Source organism: Lampris incognitus, chromosome 13 (genome assembly GCF_029633865.1).
Source record: "Lampris incognitus isolate fLamInc1 chromosome 13, fLamInc1.hap2, whole genome shotgun sequence".
NCBI lineage: Eukaryota > Metazoa > Chordata > Actinopteri > Lampriformes > Lampridae > Lampris > Lampris incognitus.
In genome coordinates, this window is record NC_079223.1 from 7,556,445 (window position 1) to 7,578,087 (window position 21,643).

Here is a 21,643-nt window from a genome sequence, read left to right on the forward strand (position 1 = left end):
CTCCCCCTTGACGTCACCGCCATGGGTGACCCTGCCAGGACTGCATAGCTCCACACGGCATTGCTCTCGGGATCTCAGGACCAGACTAGCTTCTCCACCACAACAAGCGGGCAATCCATGAAGAAGAGGTTTACAACTAAGCTGTGCATCATCAACACACACACACACACACACACACACACACACACACACACACACACACACACACACACACACACACACACACACACACACACACACACACACACACACACACACACACACACAGAGTGACAGAAGCAGGGCCATGGAGGAAGCCTCTGGTGTCTCTGAGCACCAACAGGACTATTGGGGTCTTCTTCAGAAGACAACACAGTACAGGAAGCTGAGACAGCTCCAGCAACCCGTGTGAATCCAGTCCACCCTGCAGAGGTTTCTCTGACGAGACCGGTCTGGATTTTATTGATCGTGCTGAATTTTGTTATTTCCTGTAAGCCAACCCCGGTCAAACAGCAGCTGAAAACACCGCTCATGTGCTGCATGCAGGACTGAGCTGAACTCTGCTCTGAACCAAAATCAGGATTTTATTTCTAACACGAGCCGTTTGGTAGAGTCGCGTTTAAAGCACCGCCCCACAAGTACACACAGACACCCAAACCCAACGCTTCACTTCCGGTAGTGTCACCCTGAACTCTGTGAGCTGTGAGACCACCAGAACACAAAACAAAGACCCCACACTTCTGCACGTACGTGCTGGGCTGTGGCCGGATGGAGTGGTAGCAACGGCATTACATAGTACCGGTGGTTCTCAATCAGGTCCTCAGGTAGCTCGATTCTCTTTTTGCCCCGCCCCTTTTTCTCCCCGGTTGTATCCGGCCTCTTCCGAGCCGTCCCGGTCGCTGTTCCACCTACTCCATCCTACTGCCGTTTGTACCCCAGACAGCACCCGGACGTGGGCCACTTCAGGCAATGATGCGGCACTGATGGCCTCCCGGCCCTGACAACATGGATGGGAGCCTGAAGTGGCCCACATGCATAATAGCAAACAAGGCCCAAACATGCCAAAACAAATATGGGCCACCTTTGGCAAATATGTGTCACATGCGGCCGGTGATCTTCTCGGCACCGGTCTTCTCAAATGAGATCTTCTTCAGCAGGGACCTTCTCAGATGTCCGGGGGGGGGAGGGAAGGGGAGGGGGGCTGCAGGTTGACGCGGTTGTGGGCTGCGCGGCTCCCAGAGATAAAGCGCCGGTGTGCGAAGCCACGGCCCCGCCCACCGGGTCCCGTCTCCGCCCCCACCTCCAGCGCGGCGGGCCAGTCGGAGGCATTGGTCTCCCGGGTGTGAACGGAGGAGGGAGGTGAACGCAGGAGAGAGATAAGGTTCCTTCGCACCCTCCCCGTGATGCCTCGCCGCGTGCTGTGGCTCGTGCTGGCGCTGTCCGCCGCGGTGCCCCCGCGCCGCTGCTGGGGCTTCACGTGCCCGCCCGTCTGCCGGTGCGGGGCGGACACGTTCCACTGTAGTAGAGACACGCAGCTGGCGTCCGCCGGACCCGCCGGCGTCAGCAGGCTGTAAGTCACCAGTTATCCTGTTACCAGTATAGCAGTTATCCTGTTACCAGTATAGCAGTTATCCTGTTACCAGTATAGCAGTTATCATGTTACCAGTATAGCAGTTATCCTGTTACCAGTATAGCAGTTATCCTGTTACCAGTATAGCAGTTATCCTGTAACCAGTATACCAGTTATTCTGTAACCAGTATAGCAGTTATCCTGATACCAGTATAGCAGTTATCCTGTTACCAGTATAGCAGTTATCCTGTAACCAGTATAGCAGTTATCCTGTAACCAGTATAGCAGTTATCCTGTTACCAGTATAGCAGTTATCCTGTTACCAGTATAGCAGTTATCATGTTAAAAGTATAGCAGTTATCCTGTTACCAGTATAGCAGTTATCATGTTACCAGTATAGCAGTTAGCCTGTAACCAGTATACCAGTTATCCTGTAACCAGTATAGCAGTTATCATGTTACCAGTATAGCAGTTATCCTGTAACCAGTATACCAGATATCGTGTAACCAGTATAGCAGTTATCCTGTAACCAGTATAGCAGTTATCCTGTTACCAGTATAGCAGTTATCATGTTAAAAGTATAGCAGTTATCCTGTTATCAGTATACCAGTTATCCTGTAACCAGTATAGCAGTTATCCTGTTACCAGTATACCAGTTATCATGTTACCAGTATACCAGTTATCCTGTTACCAGTATACCAGTTATCCTGTAACCAGTATAGCAGTTATCCTGTTACCAGTATACCAGTTATCATGTTACCAGTATACCAGTTATACTGTAACCAGTATACCAGTTATACGGTAACCAGTATACCAGTTATACTGTTACCAGTATAGCAGTTATCATGTTACCAGTATACCAGTTATACTGTTACCAGTATAGCAGTTATCATGTTACCAGTATACCAGTTATCCTGTTATCAGTATACAAGTTATCCTGTAACCAGTATAGCAGTTATCCTGTAACCAGTATAGCAGTTATCATGTTACCAGTATACCAGTTATCCTGTTACCAGTATACCAGTTATACTGTAACCAGTATACCAGTTATCCTGTTACCAGTATACCAGTTATACTATTACCAGTGTAGCAGTTATCATATTACCAGTATACCAGATATCATGTTACCAGTATACAAGTTATCCTGTTGCCAGTATACAAGTTATCCTGTTACCGGTATAACAGTTATCCTGTTGCCAGTATACCAGTTATCATGTTACCAGTATACCAGTTATCATATTACCAGCATAGCAGTTATCATGTCACCAGTATACAAGTTATCATGTTGCCAGTATACTAGTTATCCTGTTACCAGTATACCAGTTATCCTGTAACCAGTATACCAGTTATCCTGTTGCCAGTATACCAGATATCATGTAACCAGTATACCAGTTATCATGTTACCAGTATACCAGTTATCCTGTTACCAGTATACCAGTTATCCTGTAACCAGTATACCAGTTATCCTGTAACCAGTATACCAGATATCATGTAACCAGTATACCAGTTATCATATTACCAGTATAGCAGTTATCCTGTAACCAGTATACCAGATATCATGTAACCAGTATACCAGTTATCCTGTAACCAGTATACCAGTTATCCTGTAACCAGTATACCAGATATCATGTAACCAGTATACCAGTTATATTACCAGTATAGCAGTTATCCTGTAACCAGTATACCAGATATCATGTAACCAGTATACCAGTTATCCTGTAACCAGTATACCAGATATCATGTAACAAGTATACCAGTTATCATGTTACCATTATACCAGATATCATGTAACCAGTATACCAGTTATCATGTTACCAGTATACCAGTTATCCTGTTGCCGGTATACCAGTTATCATATTACCAGCATACCAGATATCATGTAACCAGTATACCAGTTATCCTGCACGTTTCCCCAGTCCCCACCAGGACTAGAGCGCTGACTTTATCTTTGTTGTTGTTTGTCTATTCCACTAAATTGAAAACTTCATAAGCGTTACCTACTCTAAAATGCAAATTTATTGATTGATTGATTGATTGATTGATCTTTTAGAAGAATCATTCACCTGCCCCTGAAAACAGTCCCGAGTCATGCCTTCAAAGAGCTGGTCAACGTGACGACAATGTGAGTTACAAATATGTTTGTTTGTTTGTTTGTTTGTTTGTTTGTTTGTTTGTTTGTTTGTTTGGTCCATTGCAATGCGGGGGTTAAAACTAAAGTTTGATAAAACACAAACGGGCTTTTTAGTAAATAGTAAATAAGATTTAATATGTACATTATATCTTGCTGTACGTCCATGTTGGTGAGGACCCGTCTGAGTTCGTGTGTGTGTGTTCCTGTACTTCTATGTTGGTGAGGACCAGTTTGAGTTCGTGTGGGTGTGTTCCTGTACTTCCATGTTGTTGAGGACCAGTTTGAGTTTGTGTGTGTGTGTTCCTGTACTTCCATGTTGGTGAGGACCAGTTTGAGTTCGTGTGTGTGTGTTCCTGTACTTCTATGTTGGTGAGGACCAGTTTGAGGTCGTGTGTGTGTTCCTGTACTTCTATGTTGGTGAGGACCAGTTTGAGTTCGTGTGTGTGTTCCTGTACTTCCATGTTGGTGAGGACCAGTTTGAGTTCGTGTGTGTGTGTGTGTGTGTTCCTGTACTTCTACGTTGGTGAGGACCAGTTTGAGTTCGTGTGTGTGTGTGTTCCTGTACTTCCATGTTGGTGAGGACCAGTTTGAGTTCGTGTGTGTGTGTTCCTGTACTTCCATGTTGGTGAGGACCAGTTTGAGTTCGTGTGGGTGTGTTCCTGTACTTCCATGTTGGTGAGGACCAGTTTGAGTTTGTGTGTGTGTGTTCCTGTACTTCCATGTTGGTGAGGACCAGTTTGAATTTGTGTGTGTGTGTTCCTGTATTTCTATGTTGGTGAGGACCCGTTTGAGTTCGTGTGTGTTCCTGTACTTCCATGTTGGTGAGGACCAGTTTGAGTTCGTGTGTGTGTGTTCCTGTACTTCTATGTTGGTGAGGACCAGTTTGAGGTCGTGTGTGTGTTCCTGTACTTCTATGTTGGTGAGGACCAGTTTGAGTTCGTGTGTGTGTTCCTGTACTTCCATGTTGGTGAGGACCAGTTTGAGTTCGTGTGTGTGTGTGTGTGTGTTCCTGTACTTCTACGTTGGTGAGGACCAGTTTGAGTTCGTGTGTGTGTGTGTTCCTGTACTTCCATGTTGGTGAGGACCAGTTTGAGTTCGTGTGTGTGTGTTCCTGTACTTCCATGTTGGTGAGGACCAGTTTGAGTTCGTGTGGGTGTGTTCCTGTACTTCCATGTTGGTGAGGACCAGTTTGAGTTTGTGTGTGTGTGTTCCTGTACTTCCATGTTGGTGAGGACCAGTTTGAATTTGTGTGTGTGTGTTCCTGTATTTCTATGTTGGTGAGGACCCGTTTGAGTTCGTGTGTGTTCCTGTACTTCCATGTTGGTGAGGACCAGTTTGAGTTCGTGTGTGTGTGTGTTCCTGTACTTCTATGTTGGTGAGGACCAGTTTGAGTTCGTGTGTGTGTGTTCCTGTACTTCCATGTTGGTGAGGACCAGTTTGAGTTTGTGTGTTCCTGTACTTCCATGTTGGTGAGGACCAGTTTGAGTTTGTGTGTGTGTGTTCCTGTACTTCCATGCTGGTGAGGACCAGTTTGAGTTCGTGTGTGTGTTCCTGTATTTCCATGTTGGTGAGGACCAGTTTGAGGTCGTGTGTGTGTGTTCCTGTATTTCTATGTTGGTGAGGACCAGTTTGAGTTCGTGTGTGTGTGTTCCTGTACTTCCATGTTGGTGAGGACCAGTTTGAGTTCGTGTGTGTGTTCCTGTACTTCCATGTTGGTGAGGACCAGTTTGAGTTCGTGTGTGTGTGTTCCTGTACTTCCATGTTGGTGAGGACCAGTTTGAGTTTGTGTGTGTGTGTTCCTGTACTTCCATGTTGGTGAGGACCAGTTTGAGTTCGTGTGTGTGTGTTCCTGTACTTCCATGTTGTTGAGGATTAGTTTGAGTTCGTGTGTGTGTGTGTTCCTGTACTTCTATGTTGGTGAGGACCAGTTTGAGTTCGTGTGTGTGTGTGTTCCTGTATTTCTATGTTGGTGAGGACCCGTTTGAGTTCGTGTGTGTGTTCCTGTACTTCCATGTTGGTGAGGACCAGTTTGAGTTTGTGTGTTTGTGTGTTCCTGTACTTCCATGTTGGTGAAGACCAGTTTGAGTTTGTGTGTGTGTGTTCCTGTACTTCCATGTTGGTGAGGACCAGTCAGAGTTCGTGTGTGTGTGTGTGTGTGTGTGTGTGTGCGCGCGCGCGGCTTTACCTGCGTTAATACCTTTGTTTTTGTGAAAATCAGACCCGAAATGTCAAAAACTGCAAAAACTGTGCCTTCACCGTGGCTCTTCATGGCTCTTCGTGGCTCTTCCATCGTGGGTCTAATCAGTTCTGTCACGTTAATCTGAGCCGAGCCGCGTGTAGCTCTGCCTCATTTTGTCACGTTAATTACACAGAAGAAGTGAATGGAACCCCGTAATCCGATTCATATGCAAATTCACAGCTAATATAGCCAGAATTTCTCCGGCTTGCGCTCACTCGGTGGCGCAGCCTGCACGAGCCGTCTGCCCAGAATACAGATATCCGGTGTTCAACTTGGGAACGCTTAAATCTTGGCATGTGTCAGACGAGACGCTGTGTGCCGTAGTTCCCTTGTGCCTCGCTAACCAGCAACTGCAGCTAGAAGTGACGGAAACCGACCGTCACTGAGGTGGAGACATGTAAAGTGGCAGCACATACGTGACGGAACGGGACACCGGGGAAGGCCTCTTCATGTTCATTTTCAGAATAAAGGGAATCTACCGCCACACTTTCCTCTCTGGTTACCTTGTAGCGTTCGTTCGTTCATTCATTCATTTGGTCATCATCAGCCGGTTCTCCGGGGTTCGGGTCGCGGTGGCAGCAAGCTAAGTAGGGCACCTCAGACGTCCCTCTCCCCAGCAACGCCCTCCAGCTCCTCCTGGGGGATCCCAAGGCGTCCCCAGGCCAGACTGGACATGTAGTCCCTCCAGCGAGTTCTGGGTCTACCCCGCCCAGGAGGCATCCTGATCAGATGCCCGAACCACCTCAACTGGCTCCTTTCAACGTGAAGGAGCAGCGGCTCTACTCCGAGCTCCTCACCCTATCTCTAAGGCTGAGCTCAGACTCCCTACAGAGGAAACTCATTTCAGCCGCTTGTATTCACGATCTCACCCTTTAAGTCATTACCCAAAGCTCATGACCATAGGTGAGGGTTGGAACGAAGACTGACTGGTAAATTGAGAGCTTTGCCTTCCGGCTCAGCTCCCTCTTCACCACAACGGTCCGGTACAACGTCCACATTACTGCTGACGCTTACACCAATCCGCCTGTCTTGTAGCGTTTGATGAGGAGGAAATATTTCCATGGCTTTGACTATTTTAAATGATTTTAAAAGTTTTCAAAGCTATTTTAACAGAGCGATGGAGATGAAAATCCCTGTTCTCTGGCTCATCGAGATATGGACTCCACAAGACCTCTGAAGGTGTCTTCTGGTATCTAGTTTAGTTTAGTTTATTGTTTATTTGACAGGGACAACCCACAATTTTACAATTGCACCAGAGTTAGCCGGCAGCTAATTTGCACGTGCAGTCCCTCGGCAGGCAAACAAACAACAATTAACAATCTGGCACCAAGTGGTTAGCAGCAGACCCTTTAAGTCCTGTAAGTGGCAAGGTGGGGCCTCCGTGGATCAGACTTGGTTTTCCAGCACATCCCACAGATGCTCAATCGTATTGACATCTGGGGAACTTGGAGGCCAAGGCAACACCTTGAACCCTTTGTCATGTTCCTCAAACCATTCCTGAACTGTGTTCAGTGTGGCAGGTCGCATTATCCTGCTGCAAGAGGCCACAGCCATCCGGGAATACCGTTGCCATGAAGGGGTGTACCTGGTCTGCAATGATGGTTAGGTAGGTGGTACGTGTCAAAGTAACATCCACATGAATGCCAGGACCCAAGGTTTCCCAGCAGAACATTGCCCAGAGCCTCACACTGCCTCTGCTGGCTTGCCTTCTTCCCATAGTGCATCCCGGTGCCATCTCTTCCCCAGGTAAACGACGCACACACTCCTGGCCATCCATGTGATGTAAAAGGCATGATTCATCAGACCAGGCCACCTTCTTCCACTGCTCCATGATCCAGTTCTGACGCTCATGTGCCCATTGTAGGCACTTTCGGTGGTGGACAGGGGTCATCATGAGCACTCTGACCGGTCTGCAGCTACGCAGCCCCATACACAGCAAGCTGCGATGCACCTGTCTATCATAGCCAACATTAACTTCTTTAGCGATTTGAGCTACAGTAGCTCTTCTGTGGGATCGGACCACACCAGCTAGCCTTCACTCCCACCACACACCAATGAGCTTTGGGCGCCCATGACCCTGCCACCGGTTCACCGGTTGTCCTTCCTTGGACCACCTTTGGTAGGTGCTGACCACTGCATACTGGGAACACCCCACTAGACCTGCCGTTTTGGAGGTGCTCTGACCCAGTTGTCTAGCTGTCACAACTTGGCCCTTGTCAGACTCACTCAGATCCTTACGCTTGCCCATTTTTCCTGCTTCCAACACATCAACTTCGAGAACTGACTGTTCACTTGCTGCCTAATATATCCCACCCCTTGACAGGTGCCATGGTAACGAGATAATCAATGTTATTTACTTACCTGTCAGTGGTTTTAATGTTTTGGCTGATCGGTGTGTGTGACTATAGGGACTTTGATACTACATTAGATACACATCGTTGTAATTTAGCAAATCTTTTGATTTACTCCTGAAGCAACTTGCAATAAAAACAACCCATGTACTAAGTCAGTGTTTCTCAACCCAGTCCTCAAGGACCCCCTATCCTGCAGATTTTCATTGTAACCCTGCATAGGTAGCCCTGCTTGTACTTACTCGACCAATCATCTCGCAGCACTTAATTATGCAAGGTGTGCAACATCTGACAAAATTCATTGCTGATTGGTTGAATAACTACAAACAGGTACCTATTCAGGGTTGCAAAGAAAATATGCAGGATAGGGGGTCCTTGAGGACTGGGTTGAGAAACACTGGGCTAGGTGAACAGAATCAGAATCACTTTCATTCAACTTTCAACTGAGTCTGCAGCCTAAAGGTGGACGGTTGCTGTCCATGCCACCAAACAGGCTAGTTTAAAGGAAGTTTAATGCAACACAGCTTCACAACAGCAATATGCCATCCTCCGCCCGAGACGTAGCTCCTGAGTGCACAATTGGAGATAATTATGACACTATTTAGGCAGCACGGTGGCACAGTGGTTAGCGCGGTCGCCTCACAGCAATTAGGTCCTGGGTTTGAGCCCTGAGGTAGTCCAACCTTGGGGGGTCATCCCATTTCGTCCTCTGTGTGGAGTTTGCATGTTCTCCCCGTGTCTGTGTGGGTTTCCTCCGGGGGCTCCGGTTTCCTCCCACAGTCCAAAGACGTGTAGGTCAGGTGAATCGGCTGTACTAAATTGTCCCTAGGTGTGAATGTGAGTAAGTGTGTGGGCCCTGTGATGGCCTGGCGGCCTGTCCAGGGTGTCTCCCCGCCTGCCGCCCAATGACTGCTGGGATAGGCTCCAGAATCCCTGCGACCCTGAGAGCAGGATAAGCGGTCTGGATAATGGATGGACGATGCTATTTAAAGTCAGGATAACAGGACAGTATAAAAACAAATATAGGCGATACAGGTGGAGTCTGGTTTGATTGTTCCCTGGTTGGAGATGGAATGAAAACGATGATAATCGGTGAAAACTGTTTGCTGGTTGGAGCCGAGTCAGGGGGTCTATGAAAGACATGTCTCATTACAATAAGTGGGTAAGGAGAGAGTCAGAGATAGTTTGAAGGCGAGGTTACAATAACAAGAACAGAAGTGGGGGTGTTCTTCACCAGACCATTGAGGTCTTTGGTCAAGCCTGCTTTTCTGGAAAACGAAATAAAATAAAAACGTCTTACTCTCTCCATCCGGCATCGCCTTTCGCACCATCATCAGTGCATGCCCCCCCCCTTTTTTTTCCTTCTCCCCAACTGTACCCGGCTAATTATCCCACTTCATTGCTCCACCCCCTCTGCCGATCAGGGGAGGGCTGCAGACTACCACATGTCTCCTCCGATACATGTGGAGTCGCCAGCCGCTTCTTTTCACCTGACAGTGAGGAGTTTCACCAGAGGGACGTAGCGCGTGGGAGAATCATGCTATTCCTCCCAGTTCCCCCTCCCCCCGAACAGGGGCCCCGATTGACCAGAGGAGGCGCTAGTGCAGCGACCAGGACCCATACCCACATCCGGCTTCCCACCCACAGACACGGCCAATTGTGTCTGTAGGGACGCCTGGCCAAGCTGGAGGTAATATGGGGATTCGAACCGGCGATCCCCGTGTTGGTGGGCAGTGGAATAAGTGCATGACTTCTAAAGGAACGGAAATCTTTCATCTCATGTCATCACATCGTTCGTTCATTCATGCATTCATTCATTCATGCATTCAATGACTTTCTTCTCCTTGTGCTGCAGTGAAATCTCCCAGAGCGATCAAATCACGGAAATACAGAGACACGCGTTCCTCTCCCTCCACAGCCTGGCGGAAATGTAAGCACCCGTAGACCTGCACTGCCAGAACTAACCTGCACCGCCGGAACTAACCTGCATGAGCCGGAACTAACCTGCACCGCCGGAACTAACCTGCACCGCCGGAACTAACCTGCATGAGCCAGAACTAACCTGCACCGCCGGAACTAACCTGCATGAGCCAGAACTAACCTGCACCGCCGGAACTAACCTGCATGAGCCAGAACTAACCTGCACCGCCGGAACTAACCTGCATGAGCCAGAACTAACCTGCACCGCCGGAACTAACCTGCATGAGCCAGAACTAACCTGCACCGCCGGAACTAACCTGCACCGCCGGAACTAACCTGCATGAGCCAGAACTAACCTGCACCGCCGGAACTAACCTGCATGAGCCGGAACTAACCTGCATGAGCCGGAACTAACCTGCATGAGCCAGAACTAACCTGCATGAGCCGGAACTAACCTGCACCGCCGGAACTAACCTGCATGAGCCAGAACTAACCTGCACCGCCGGAACTAACCTGCATGAGCCAGAACTAACCTGCACCGCCGGAACTAACCTGCATGAGCCGGAACTAATCTGCACCGCCGGAACTATCTGCACTGCCAGAACTAACCTGCACCGCCGGAACTAACCTGCGCCGCCGGAACTAACCTGCACGAGCCGGACCTAACCTGCACCGCCGGAACTAACCTGCACCGCCGGAACTAACCTGCATGAGCCAGAACAAACCTGCACCGCCGGAACTAACCTGCATGAGCCAGAACAAACCTGCACCGCCGGAACTAACCTGCATGAGCCAGAACTAACCTGCATGAGCCAGAACTAACCTGCACCGCCGGAACTAACATGCATGAGCCGGAACTAATCTGCACCGCCGGAACTAACCTGCACTGCCAGAACTAACCTGCACCGCCGGAACTAACCTGCGCCGCCGGAACTAACCTGCACGAGCCGGAACTAACCTGCACCGCCGGAACTAACCTGCACCGCCGGAACTAACCTGCATGAGCCGGAACTAACCTGCATGAGCCGGAACTAACCTGCACTGCCGGAACTAACCTGCATGAGCCAGAACTAACCTGCATGAGCCGGAACTAACCTGCACCGCCGGAACTAACCTGCATGAGCCAGAACTAACCTGCACCGCCGGAACTAACCTGCATGAGCCGGAACTAATCTGCATGAGCCGGAACTAACCTGCACCGCCGGAACTAACCTGCACCGCCGGAACTAACCTGCATGAGCCGGAACTAATCTGCATGAGCCGGAACTAATCTGCATGAGCCGGAACTAACCTGCACCGCCGGAACTAACCTGCATAAGCCGGAACTAATCTGCATGAGCCGGAACTAACCTGCACCGCCGGAACTAACCTGCATGAGCCGAAACTAATCTGCATGAGCCGGAACTAACCTGCATGAGCCAGAACTAATCTGCATGAGCCGGAACTAATCTGCATGAGCCGGAACTAACCTGCACTGCCGGAACTAACCCGCATGAGCCACGCTCACATTTAACACCCATTACACTGTTCACAATGCACCTGCCACTGATCAACCTTAACCGGTGTTTGTTTAGTCTTATTCTCTTTTCTTTTCTCCCCCTTTAGAGAAGTACGGAACATTAATAGTCTGAGGATTATCGAGAAAGGGGCCTTCGCCGACCTTCCAAGGCTGGAATACCTGTAAGCTAATGATGCAGTTTTTAATAAATCGTTGTTTTATATTACCGTAGTGCTCTGGTTTAGTCTGTCATTTTTTTATGTACTGCTGTGACGTTAGGCAGAGATTCGTTCAGGAGTATGAATTCGCGGATTTGAATTGGAAACCATAGTTATTTTATTGCTACTATAGTTCCTAAAATTAAGATAACCCACCTTGTAATGTATTTCCCGGACTACAAGTCGCACCGGAGTATAAGTCTCACTCGGCAAACAAACGCATTGTTGTGAGGGAAAACACATACTACATATATAAGTCGCTTCGGTGTATAAGTCGCATTTATATGGCGATATCATAGAAATTGGATGAGTAGAACGGACATTTCCATTCAATCAACATAGCAGGATAATCAGAACTGTGGCCATTTTTACTTGAACCGCTGCCACTGCACAGAACTGTGACTGTTGTAGTGGGCTAACTTCCGTATCAACCGACTTGCGATAAGTTGGACTTTTTTGAAGTCGCGGACTCACTGAAGTGAGGTTTTGCAGTAACGATCAACCGAGCAGCGGAGCAGTCCGAACATTTACGGCCCCACTGACATGCGTTGGCACCATAACAGCTAACAACCACTGCCATTTTCTTTTGAACTACTCAAATGACCACACCCAACGGTTCAATGTCCATTCTACTCTCATTCAATTTCTAAGGTGGTACAGTATTGTCACAACCATGGATGACTAGACTCGCTAGCCCTTGACTAACAGGTTGGACCCTTTAGTTGACCGGTTAACAGTCACCCGTGGTGCGGGGGACCCGGGTTCGCGTCCCAGTTGCGGCGGTTCCCAGCTGCCCCCTGAATTCACTACAGTATTTTCAATTGAGTCAGAAGATTAAACAGTGCCATCTAGTGGTATTAGTTGAAACACAGCGTTGCAATACAGCGTATTCATTCGACTAAACGGCACTGTATAAATCGCTTTGGAATATAAGTCGCAGGACCAGCCAGACAAGTAAAATAGCAGTGATTTATGGTCCAGGCATTACGGTACCTTTTTGTTGGTAATTCATGAGTTACCGGTAGTATTTCATTTGAACATTTTTAAGTAACACTTTACAATAACGGCCGATTAGTTAACATTAATAAGGATTAACTAACAGTGAATTTAGTTAACTAACCCTATTAAAATGAGTTAATACCTTAATAATCATCAAGCAACCTAACAAAATTCGGTAACACTTTAGTATGGGGAACGTAGTCACCATTAATTAGGTGCTTATTAGCATGCAAATTAGCAACATATTGGCTCTTGGTGATTATTACGTACTCATTAATGCCTTATTCTGCATGGCCTTATTATACAACCAGTAAGCCATTAACTATGAGTTTTCCCTCTATAATCTCAGAAGTATTGCTTATTAGTAGCACCATCTCAATATGCTTTGCTTAGTATGGCCTTTATAAGGTGGTCGTACCACAAGAAGAGTTATTCTCCCTTACTAACACTTAATGAATATGGTCTGTTCTTACATAACAACACACAAAACTACAAGTGTTAATAGTGTTAAATTACTCTAAATTAAGTTTTTGTTACTTAGAATATGTTCCCCATACTAAAGTGACATCTTGATCATTACTAATTCACTAGTAATTAAGTTTTTTCATGTTCCCCATACTAAAGTGTCACCCAAAGTTCTCTTAACATTTATTAATGGTTAATTAAGGTACTAATATTAGTAAATGAGGAACACCGTGGGTAAATGATTACTAGAAACATTAGTTAACTGTTAATTAACTTAGTTAAGGCTTATTACTGGGTAATTAATGTAACCTTATAGTAAAGTGCACCCCAGTTTTAGTTTGCATAGACATCTTAAGCTGCTTCGGTCTGACCAGTTGTGTCACAGCAGAGCTGAAACACAGCAAGACCTCAGGGGAGCTCAGCTCACCAGGGTTTTAGACAGCCCATATTGCACAAGGTGGTTTGCTTTATTGGCGTTATGCTCTGCTCCATCTCAGACAGTCTCTGGCCTTGGGTCTTGATAAGGAGGAACACTGATGGCTGCTAACTAGAATTCCGTGCCGCCTGATTCTGATACGGCAGGACAGATAGGGAGGACGGGGTCATCTTGTGCCATGGCCCATGATAAAAGCGCCCATGTCCCGTCTCGGAGGATTTTAAAATGGAGACATTTGGCACCACAGGCAGCGCGATAGCGCATGTTGCTCCCAGAAATATGGAAACGGCGCCGGAGGAGTCGAACTGACTGTGACAGAGGGCAAAGTCTAGATGCTGGAGGGCTCATCAGCAATGCTGGTCCGACTGAACGGCGAAAAGAGTGAACACCTTGACATTTGGCAGGAAATCTGAACATTTGGTCTTATCTGTTCATAATGCCCCCCCCCCCTCTCGTTTCTTACAGGAGCATCTGCAACACCGGGGTGACACACTTTCCGGACTTCAGCGGCATCTCCTCCCTGACGTCACAGTTCATCCTGTAAATACGCCTATTTAAACTTCACACGCGTCTGTGTTGAGTGGCAGTGTGCGCGCACGTGTTGGCACGTCTGACGTGGCACGCCTCTCAGCGGAGCGCTGATCGCTGGTTGGATTTCAGAGCAGCATTTCTCTACTGTTTATTGTTGTTTATTGTTTCTCTGTTGACCACGTTGCCACCGCCTCTACATGCCCCCTTCTCACACGGGTCACAGTCTATTGATTTGCTATTGTGATTCGAGCATTAGTGGCGTGCTGCTAACCGCGCCATCCATCGCCTCACCTGCAGGAAGATGGCAGACAACATGAGGATCGATCACATTCCCGCCAACTCTTTCCGGGGCATCGCAGAGGAATACGTCGCCATGTAAGTAGGAGAACCACCCGAGAGTCCGGTCAACAGACTCTCGGAACCGAGCAGTAGGTTCGTTCCGGGGACACTAGCAGGACTGTGTTCCTGAGGTCTCAGTATATGCTGATGCTGGAGACCCCCCCCCCAAGCCAACTAAGACATGTGACTTCTGCCGTCGACAGGAACCTGGCCAGAAACAGCTTCACCGAGATTCGAGCTCACGCCTTTAATGGGACCAAGCTGAACAACCTGTAAGTATCTCTATATGTTTTGTTAACACAAATCTAAGGTAGACCCCCCCCCCCCACTAGCTGATATGATAATGTAAACTAGTAATATCACATGTTAGCCCCTAGCTACCGGGTCTGACCCTTTAGCCGAGCGGTTAGTGGTGCCGCCTTGTGGTGCAGTACACCCCGTATCGAATCCCGCACCGGGCAAGAAAATAACCGGTTACATTAATAATCGTTATTAACAAGTTTATCGGTGGGGCGTCCGGGTGGCGTAGCGGCCTATTCCGTTGCCCACCAACCCGGGGATCGCCGGTTCGAATCCCCGCGTTACCTCCGGCTTGATCGGGCGTCCCTACAGACACGTTCGACTCTGTGCGTGGCTGTAGTCCACTGACTTCCGGTTTCTACTGCAGCGGTCGTACCAGTTTCCTGTTTGTTGGCGCGTGCTGTTGACAATGGCATATTTCCCGCGATGCCTGCGAGATTTACCATGGATACATGTCAACCACGTGCACACAACTGTCCACACACTTCCGCCTGCACCGACCAGCAAACGGGGGAAACGTTTCAAGTTGTACGTATCAAGTTACGTCCACAATGAGGATGAGCGGACGGACGAATCGTGGACGTAACTTGATATGTACAAGTTGAAACGTTCCCCCCGTTTGCTGGTCGGTGCAGGCGGAAGTGTGTGGACAGTTGTGTGCACGTGGTTGACATTTATCCATGGTAAATCTCGCAGGCATCGCGAGAAATACGCAATTGTCAACCGCAGGCGCCAACAAACAGGAAACTGCTATGACCGCTGCAGTAGAAACCGGAAGTCAGTAGACTACAGCCACGCACAGAGTGGCTTGGCCGTGTCTGCGGGTGAGAAGCCGGATGTGGGTGTGTGTCCTGGTCGCTGCACTAGCGCCTCCTCTGGTCGGTCGGGGCGCCTGTTCAGGGGGGAGGGGGAACTGGGGGGAATAGCGTGATCCTCCCACGCGCTACATCCCCCCTGGTGAAACTCCTCACTGTCAGGTGAAAGGAAAAAGCTGGCGACTCCCCATGTATGGGAGGACACACGTGGTAGTCTGCAGCCCTCCCCGGATCGGCAGAGGGGGTGGAGCAGCGACCGGGACGGCTCGGAAGAGTGGGGCAATTGGCCAAGTACAATTGGGGAGAAAGGGGGGGAAGTTTATCAGTTGTGTTGAAGACTTTTTAATCAAAACAACAACAACAACAAAACAGAAGCGCGTGTCCCAGTAAATAAATGTTACACGAGACAAGACAGCGACTGGACGTGTTGATTTCGGGCCCTCTCAGAAGAGACGTGCATGAGGGGGTGTAGAACCTGATAATGTAATAAATTCCCCATAATGTAATAACCCCGATAATGTAATAAAAATCTGCTCTTGAGTCCATTGAAAATGCAATAAAACCTGATAATATAATAACTTCCTGATAATGTAATAAATTCCCCATAATGTAATAACCCCGATAATGTAATAAAAATCTGCTCTTGAGTCCATTGAAAATGCAATAAAACCTGATAATATAATAACTTCCTGATAATGTAATAAAGTGCATGTCCCAATAATGTAATAAACTTTTTACCAATAATGTAATAATGTGTTACATTAACGGGACGTTATTAGGGTTAGGGTTAGCTATGATATATAGTTTATTACATTATCGGGAAGTTATTACATTATCAGGTTTTATTGCATTTTCAATGGCCTCAAGTGCATTTTTTATTACATTATCAGGGTTATTACATTATCGGGGATTTATTACATTATCAGGTTCTACAGGGGGGTCCGCAGGGCGGGACTCTGCGGTGTCCTCGGTGATGTCTTCTGTTTTCCTGGTTGGTTTAAAGTCGCACAATGAAAGACCCCGAGGAGAAGACCGAACAAAGCACAGGTCCAACATGCGTGACTGTTTCCTCCCGCAGAATCCTGAGAGACAACAGATACCTCAGGGAAATCCAAGAGGACGCGTTCGAAGGAGCATCAGGACCGAGTCTTCTGTAAGTGGAAAGGGTTAAAAAGGGGGGGGCAGTTCTGGATCAAAGTGAACGTCAGCTGCTGAGAAACCATGATTTCTAAAACTAAAGGAGGACTCCTCTTTGACGTGATCTTGTTTCTTTCAGTATTTGGGGATTTGCCCCAGAGGGGGTCCCCGCTGCTTGGTAGCAAATGATGACGGTAGCAGAATGAAACGAGAGAGTGAGTGCAGTTTTCATGTGTGCTGTAGCGCCACCAACATGTGAACCGCGTCACTGAAGAGACAGACCAACACCCATCAGGTCTATCATATTGACAGGCGGTTAGAGATGTGGCAAAATGAGCCACTGTCTTGTGCTAACACGACAACGACCGGGATGTCGTGTTTTCACCGGACAGTGAGGAGTTTCACCAGGGGCACGTAGCGCGTGGGAGGATCACGCTATTCCCCCCAGTCCCCCTCCCCCCCCGAACAGGCGACCCAACCGACCAGAGGAGGCGCTAGTGCTCAATTTATGTATTTATTTGTATGGAGTGTAAAGCAGTTTGTAACTCTGTGTTTTTAAAAGTGGTATATAAATAAAATGTTGCTCGCTGGTGCAGCGACCACGACACATACCCACATCCGGCTTGAGGCAACACGGGGATTCGAACCGGCGATCCCCGTGTTGGTAGGCAACGGAAGAGACCGCCACGCCTCCCGGATGCCCGGTAGACAGTAGTTTGACAGGCCTTGCTTTTTTCCCCGACCCGCATTCCGGGAACTTTGCCTCTGATTGGCTAGTACTCGTTGCCTCCGTTGATTAGGTTGGTTAAGGTTAGGGTGGGGTTAGGGATAGGGTTAGCCAATCAGAGATAGAGTAGGGGCGGGTCTTCCCGGAATCCTGGTGGGAAAAATAACGCGTTTGACAGACAGGAAGACCACCGGTACTTCCTGGATGTGCACATTATGAGCGTTGCCATTTCCTTTTAATTAATTAGTCCTCAATCAACAACTCATTGAGAACGGCCACCCTCAGTCACGCGAGTGAGTGAACAGGGAGACCGTGCCGGAGTGTGAAACCAGCATTTTCCACCACCAGAAACCAAACGGCATCACTTCCCAGGGGAGAGCGGTGTCACAACCCTGACTTAAAATGTACTAGGACGGGCGTAGCCAGCCTGAAGCTGCTCCTGTGACTTGTGGCGGACCAAAGCCAACATAAAATGCTTTTACTCCCACCTTCTGTGGTAAATTTCATAGCCGGTCTCTTATTTTTTGTCTGTGTGGCTCAGGGACATCTCATCCACGGCTTTAAGCTCGCTACCCCCTAAAGGACTGAAGCAGGTAAGGTTTCTGAAGGCAAGATCTGTCCATGCCTTGAAGAGCCTCCCCCCTCTGGACAGCCTCCCCGAACTGCTGGAGGCCGAGCTCACCTACCCCAGCCACTGCTGTGCCTTCCATATCTGGCGACAAACACGCAGGTAGCCCCCACCCCTACCAGAGATCTACCTACTCCCCTTGTGTCTGCAAGGGGCACAAAGCTGCTCCGTCAAATGGAGGAGTCACTCTCCCACTTGTAGGGAGTGAAAAATAACATGTTCATGATGAGCGCAACAAGAGTTGAGGTTATTGTGACTGTATTTTTGTATTTGTACTTTTCCATTTGAAGGGAAAACGCCTCCAAGAACTTCCTAAAGCTTTGTGAAATCGCCGAAACATACTTCACGTAAGACGCTGCTTTTACTGATTATTCCCAACACTTGCATGCGGACAGCTTGATCGGTTCCTTTGTGCTGTACTTTGTACTTAAACTCACGTCTTCCAGTGATTGTTATAATCATGTCACCATCTACATGTTTTTAGGGAACCCACTGCAGACGGTATGAACGACATCAAATTTCAGTATCCGGACCTGGAATGGGACTGTCGTCAGAGCGCCTCCATCAAGTGCAGCCCGAAGCCTGATGCTTTTAATCCTTGCGAGGACCTGTTGGGCTACCCTTTCCTGCGGTCCCTCACCTGGATAATTACAGCTTTTGCGGTGACCGGGAACATGGCCGTACTGGTCATCCTGCTTATCAGTCATCAAAAACTAACGGTTTCCAGATTTCTGATGTGCAACCTCGCCTTTGCAGACTTCTGCATGGGTCTCTACCTGATGCTCATTGCCTTCATGGACTCCCGTTCTCGCCAAGAGTACTACAACCATGCCATGGACTGGCAGACGGGCGCAGGGTGCGGCATAGCAGGGTTTTTGACCGTTTTTGCCAGCGAACTGTCCGTATACACACTGACTGTAATCAGCCTTGAACGCCGCCATACCATCGCCAACGCAATGTACCTAAACAAGAGGCTACGGCTGCGCCATGCGGGAGCCATTATGGGGGCTGGCTGGGCCTTCTCTCTGCTGGTTGCCCTTCTCCCTCTGGTGGGAGTCAGCAGCTACAGTAAAGTCAGCATCTGCCTGCCCATGGACATCGAGACACTGGGTTCTCAGGTGTACGTGGTGGCTGTGCTTTTTCTCAACGTGCTGGCCTTTCTGGTGGTCTGTTACTGCTACGTCTACATTTACCTGAGCATCCACAACCCCGGCCTCACGACACGCCAAGGGGACGCCAAGGTGGCCAAGCGCATGGCTGTGCTGATCTTTACAGACTTCCTGTGCTTGGCACCCATCTCCTTCTTTGCCATCTCTGCTGCTCTGTGCACGCCTCTCATAACGGTGTCTCACTCCAAGATCCTGCTCATCCTCTTTTACCCCATCAACTCTCTGTGCAACCCCTTCCTGTACACCATCTTCACACGGGCCTTCCGGAAGGACGTCGGCCTGCTAATGGGCCGTTGCGGTTGCTGCCACGCCAAAGCTGAGCTCTACAGGTCTTATGGCCTGGCCGCACACACGTCTGACCCCAAAACCGACAAGTCTACGGGGAAGCCTCGCTCGCTCACCTTCTGTGCTTACCACATTAAGATGCGCGGCTGCATTCTCAACAAGGGGACCACGTGACCACCGATACAAACTGCATCGTTTCACTGGAATTTACAATTTTGACAGAGATGTTATACCACCCATAGTCCAAAATAAATAAATAAAAGATAAAGGCAGTGGCACAACTTGTCCATGGAAGCTGTCGGATAAGACCAACCTACTTTACAAGGCTGGAATTTCAGGTCAGGATCAAAACATCGGACTAAAGTTTAATTCAAGGTGCCGTGGTTGCTCCGCTAGTATAAAGTTGTGCGTGTCTTGTGATGATTTTTTTTGTTATATTTTCAGTGATACGAAACCATAATACAAATATCTATCAGTAACGACCAGTCACAGTGGCAAAGGTGTCAATTGTGCAAATTTTTTTGTGTGTTGTTCCAAGTGACTTGTTGTGCTTGGTTATAAGTAAATGTAATTTTAATTTGGCTATTCTGCTGGTGAGACTTGAACAGAAGCTCGTGTTGAAACAACCTCACAAGCAAACATCACAGAAGCCCAAACCCGGCTGGCAGGCCGGGCCACCTGGCTGCTGAGCTTGGTGCCATCTGTTGAGCAAACTCAGGACATCTTTCTGAGTGGGAGCTGAACAAATCTGGTTTACGATAGATGTACGTACTTCAATTTGTTTAGAAAAAAGTGTTTTTTTTTAACTTATAATAAAATGTGGTCAGTTATCTTCTGCAACAGTACCAACAACTTTGTTAAACTGATACGACATTAAGCCTGGTTTTCACATCAGTCTTTGCCACCATTAAAAAGCAGAACTATCCTTATCCAAGCCGCTTATCCTAATCAGGGATGCTGGCGCCTATCCCAGCAGTCATTGGGCATTGATAACCCAGGCCCCCCCCCCACACACACACCCACCCACCTAGGGACAACTTAGTACGGCCGAGTCACCTGACCTACATGTCTTTGGACTGTGGGAGGAAACCGGAGACCCCGGAGGAAACCCACACAGACACGGGGAGAACATGCAAACTCCACACAGAGGACGACCCGGGACGACCCCCAAGGTTGGACTACCCCGGGGCTCGAACGCAGGACCTTCTTGCTGTGAGGCGACCGCGCTAACCACTGTGGCGCTCATATAATTTCACATCATATCATATCCTATTTAATTATATTATGTACCTATATTTTTAAAAGTAGAGATGTTGCTGCCCTACTTGTGTCAAATTTTTATTTTACTACAGCACTTGTGGCTGAAGGAGAGTTGGCAGAGGTAAGAGTTGAGTTCTAGGGCATCCGGGTGGCGCGGCGTGGTGATCTATTCCGTTGCCTTCCAACACGGGGATCGCCGGTTCAAATCCCCGTGTTACCTCCGGCTTGGTCGGGCATCCCTACAGACAAAACTGGCTGTGACTGTGGGTGGGAAGACAGATGTGGGTATGTCTCTTGGTCGCCGCACTAGCGCCTCCTCTGGTCAGTTGGGGCACCTGTTCAGGGGAGAGTGGGAACTGCGGGGGAATAGTGTGATCCTCCCACACGCTACGTCCCCCTGGTGAAACTCCTCACTGTCAGGGGAAAAGAAGCAGCTGGTGACTCCACATGTATGGGAGGAGGCATGTGGTAGTCTGCAGCCCTCCCCGGATCAGCAGATGGGGTGGAGCAGCGACCGAGACGGCTCGGAAGAGTGGATTAATTGGCCAGGTACAATTGGAAGAAAAAGGGGGGAAAAAATCAAAAAGAGAAAAAAAAAGAGAGTTGAGTCCTGGTGGGTGTGGTGAGCAGCTCCACCTTCATCCTG

The 21,643-nt window shown here is 48.4% G+C and overlaps 1 protein-coding gene across 1 annotated transcript; it reads left to right on the plus strand.

The window, feature by feature from the left end:
• The first annotated feature begins 1,382 nt into the window (after window positions 1-1,382).
• On the plus strand, window positions 1,383-19,911 carry LOC130122408 (lutropin-choriogonadotropic hormone receptor-like). Its single transcript, XM_056291307.1, has 11 exons — window positions 1,383-1,549; window positions 3,600-3,671; window positions 10,126-10,200; window positions 11,796-11,870; window positions 14,272-14,346; window positions 14,635-14,712; window positions 14,880-14,948; window positions 16,870-16,944; window positions 18,197-18,385; window positions 18,574-18,630; window positions 18,768-19,911. Exons 1-11 carry the CDS (start codon window positions 1,383-1,385, stop codon window positions 19,909-19,911), a joined length of 2,076 nt encoding a protein of 691 aa, XP_056147282.1.
• The last annotated feature ends 1,732 nt before the right edge of the window (window positions 19,912-21,643 follow it).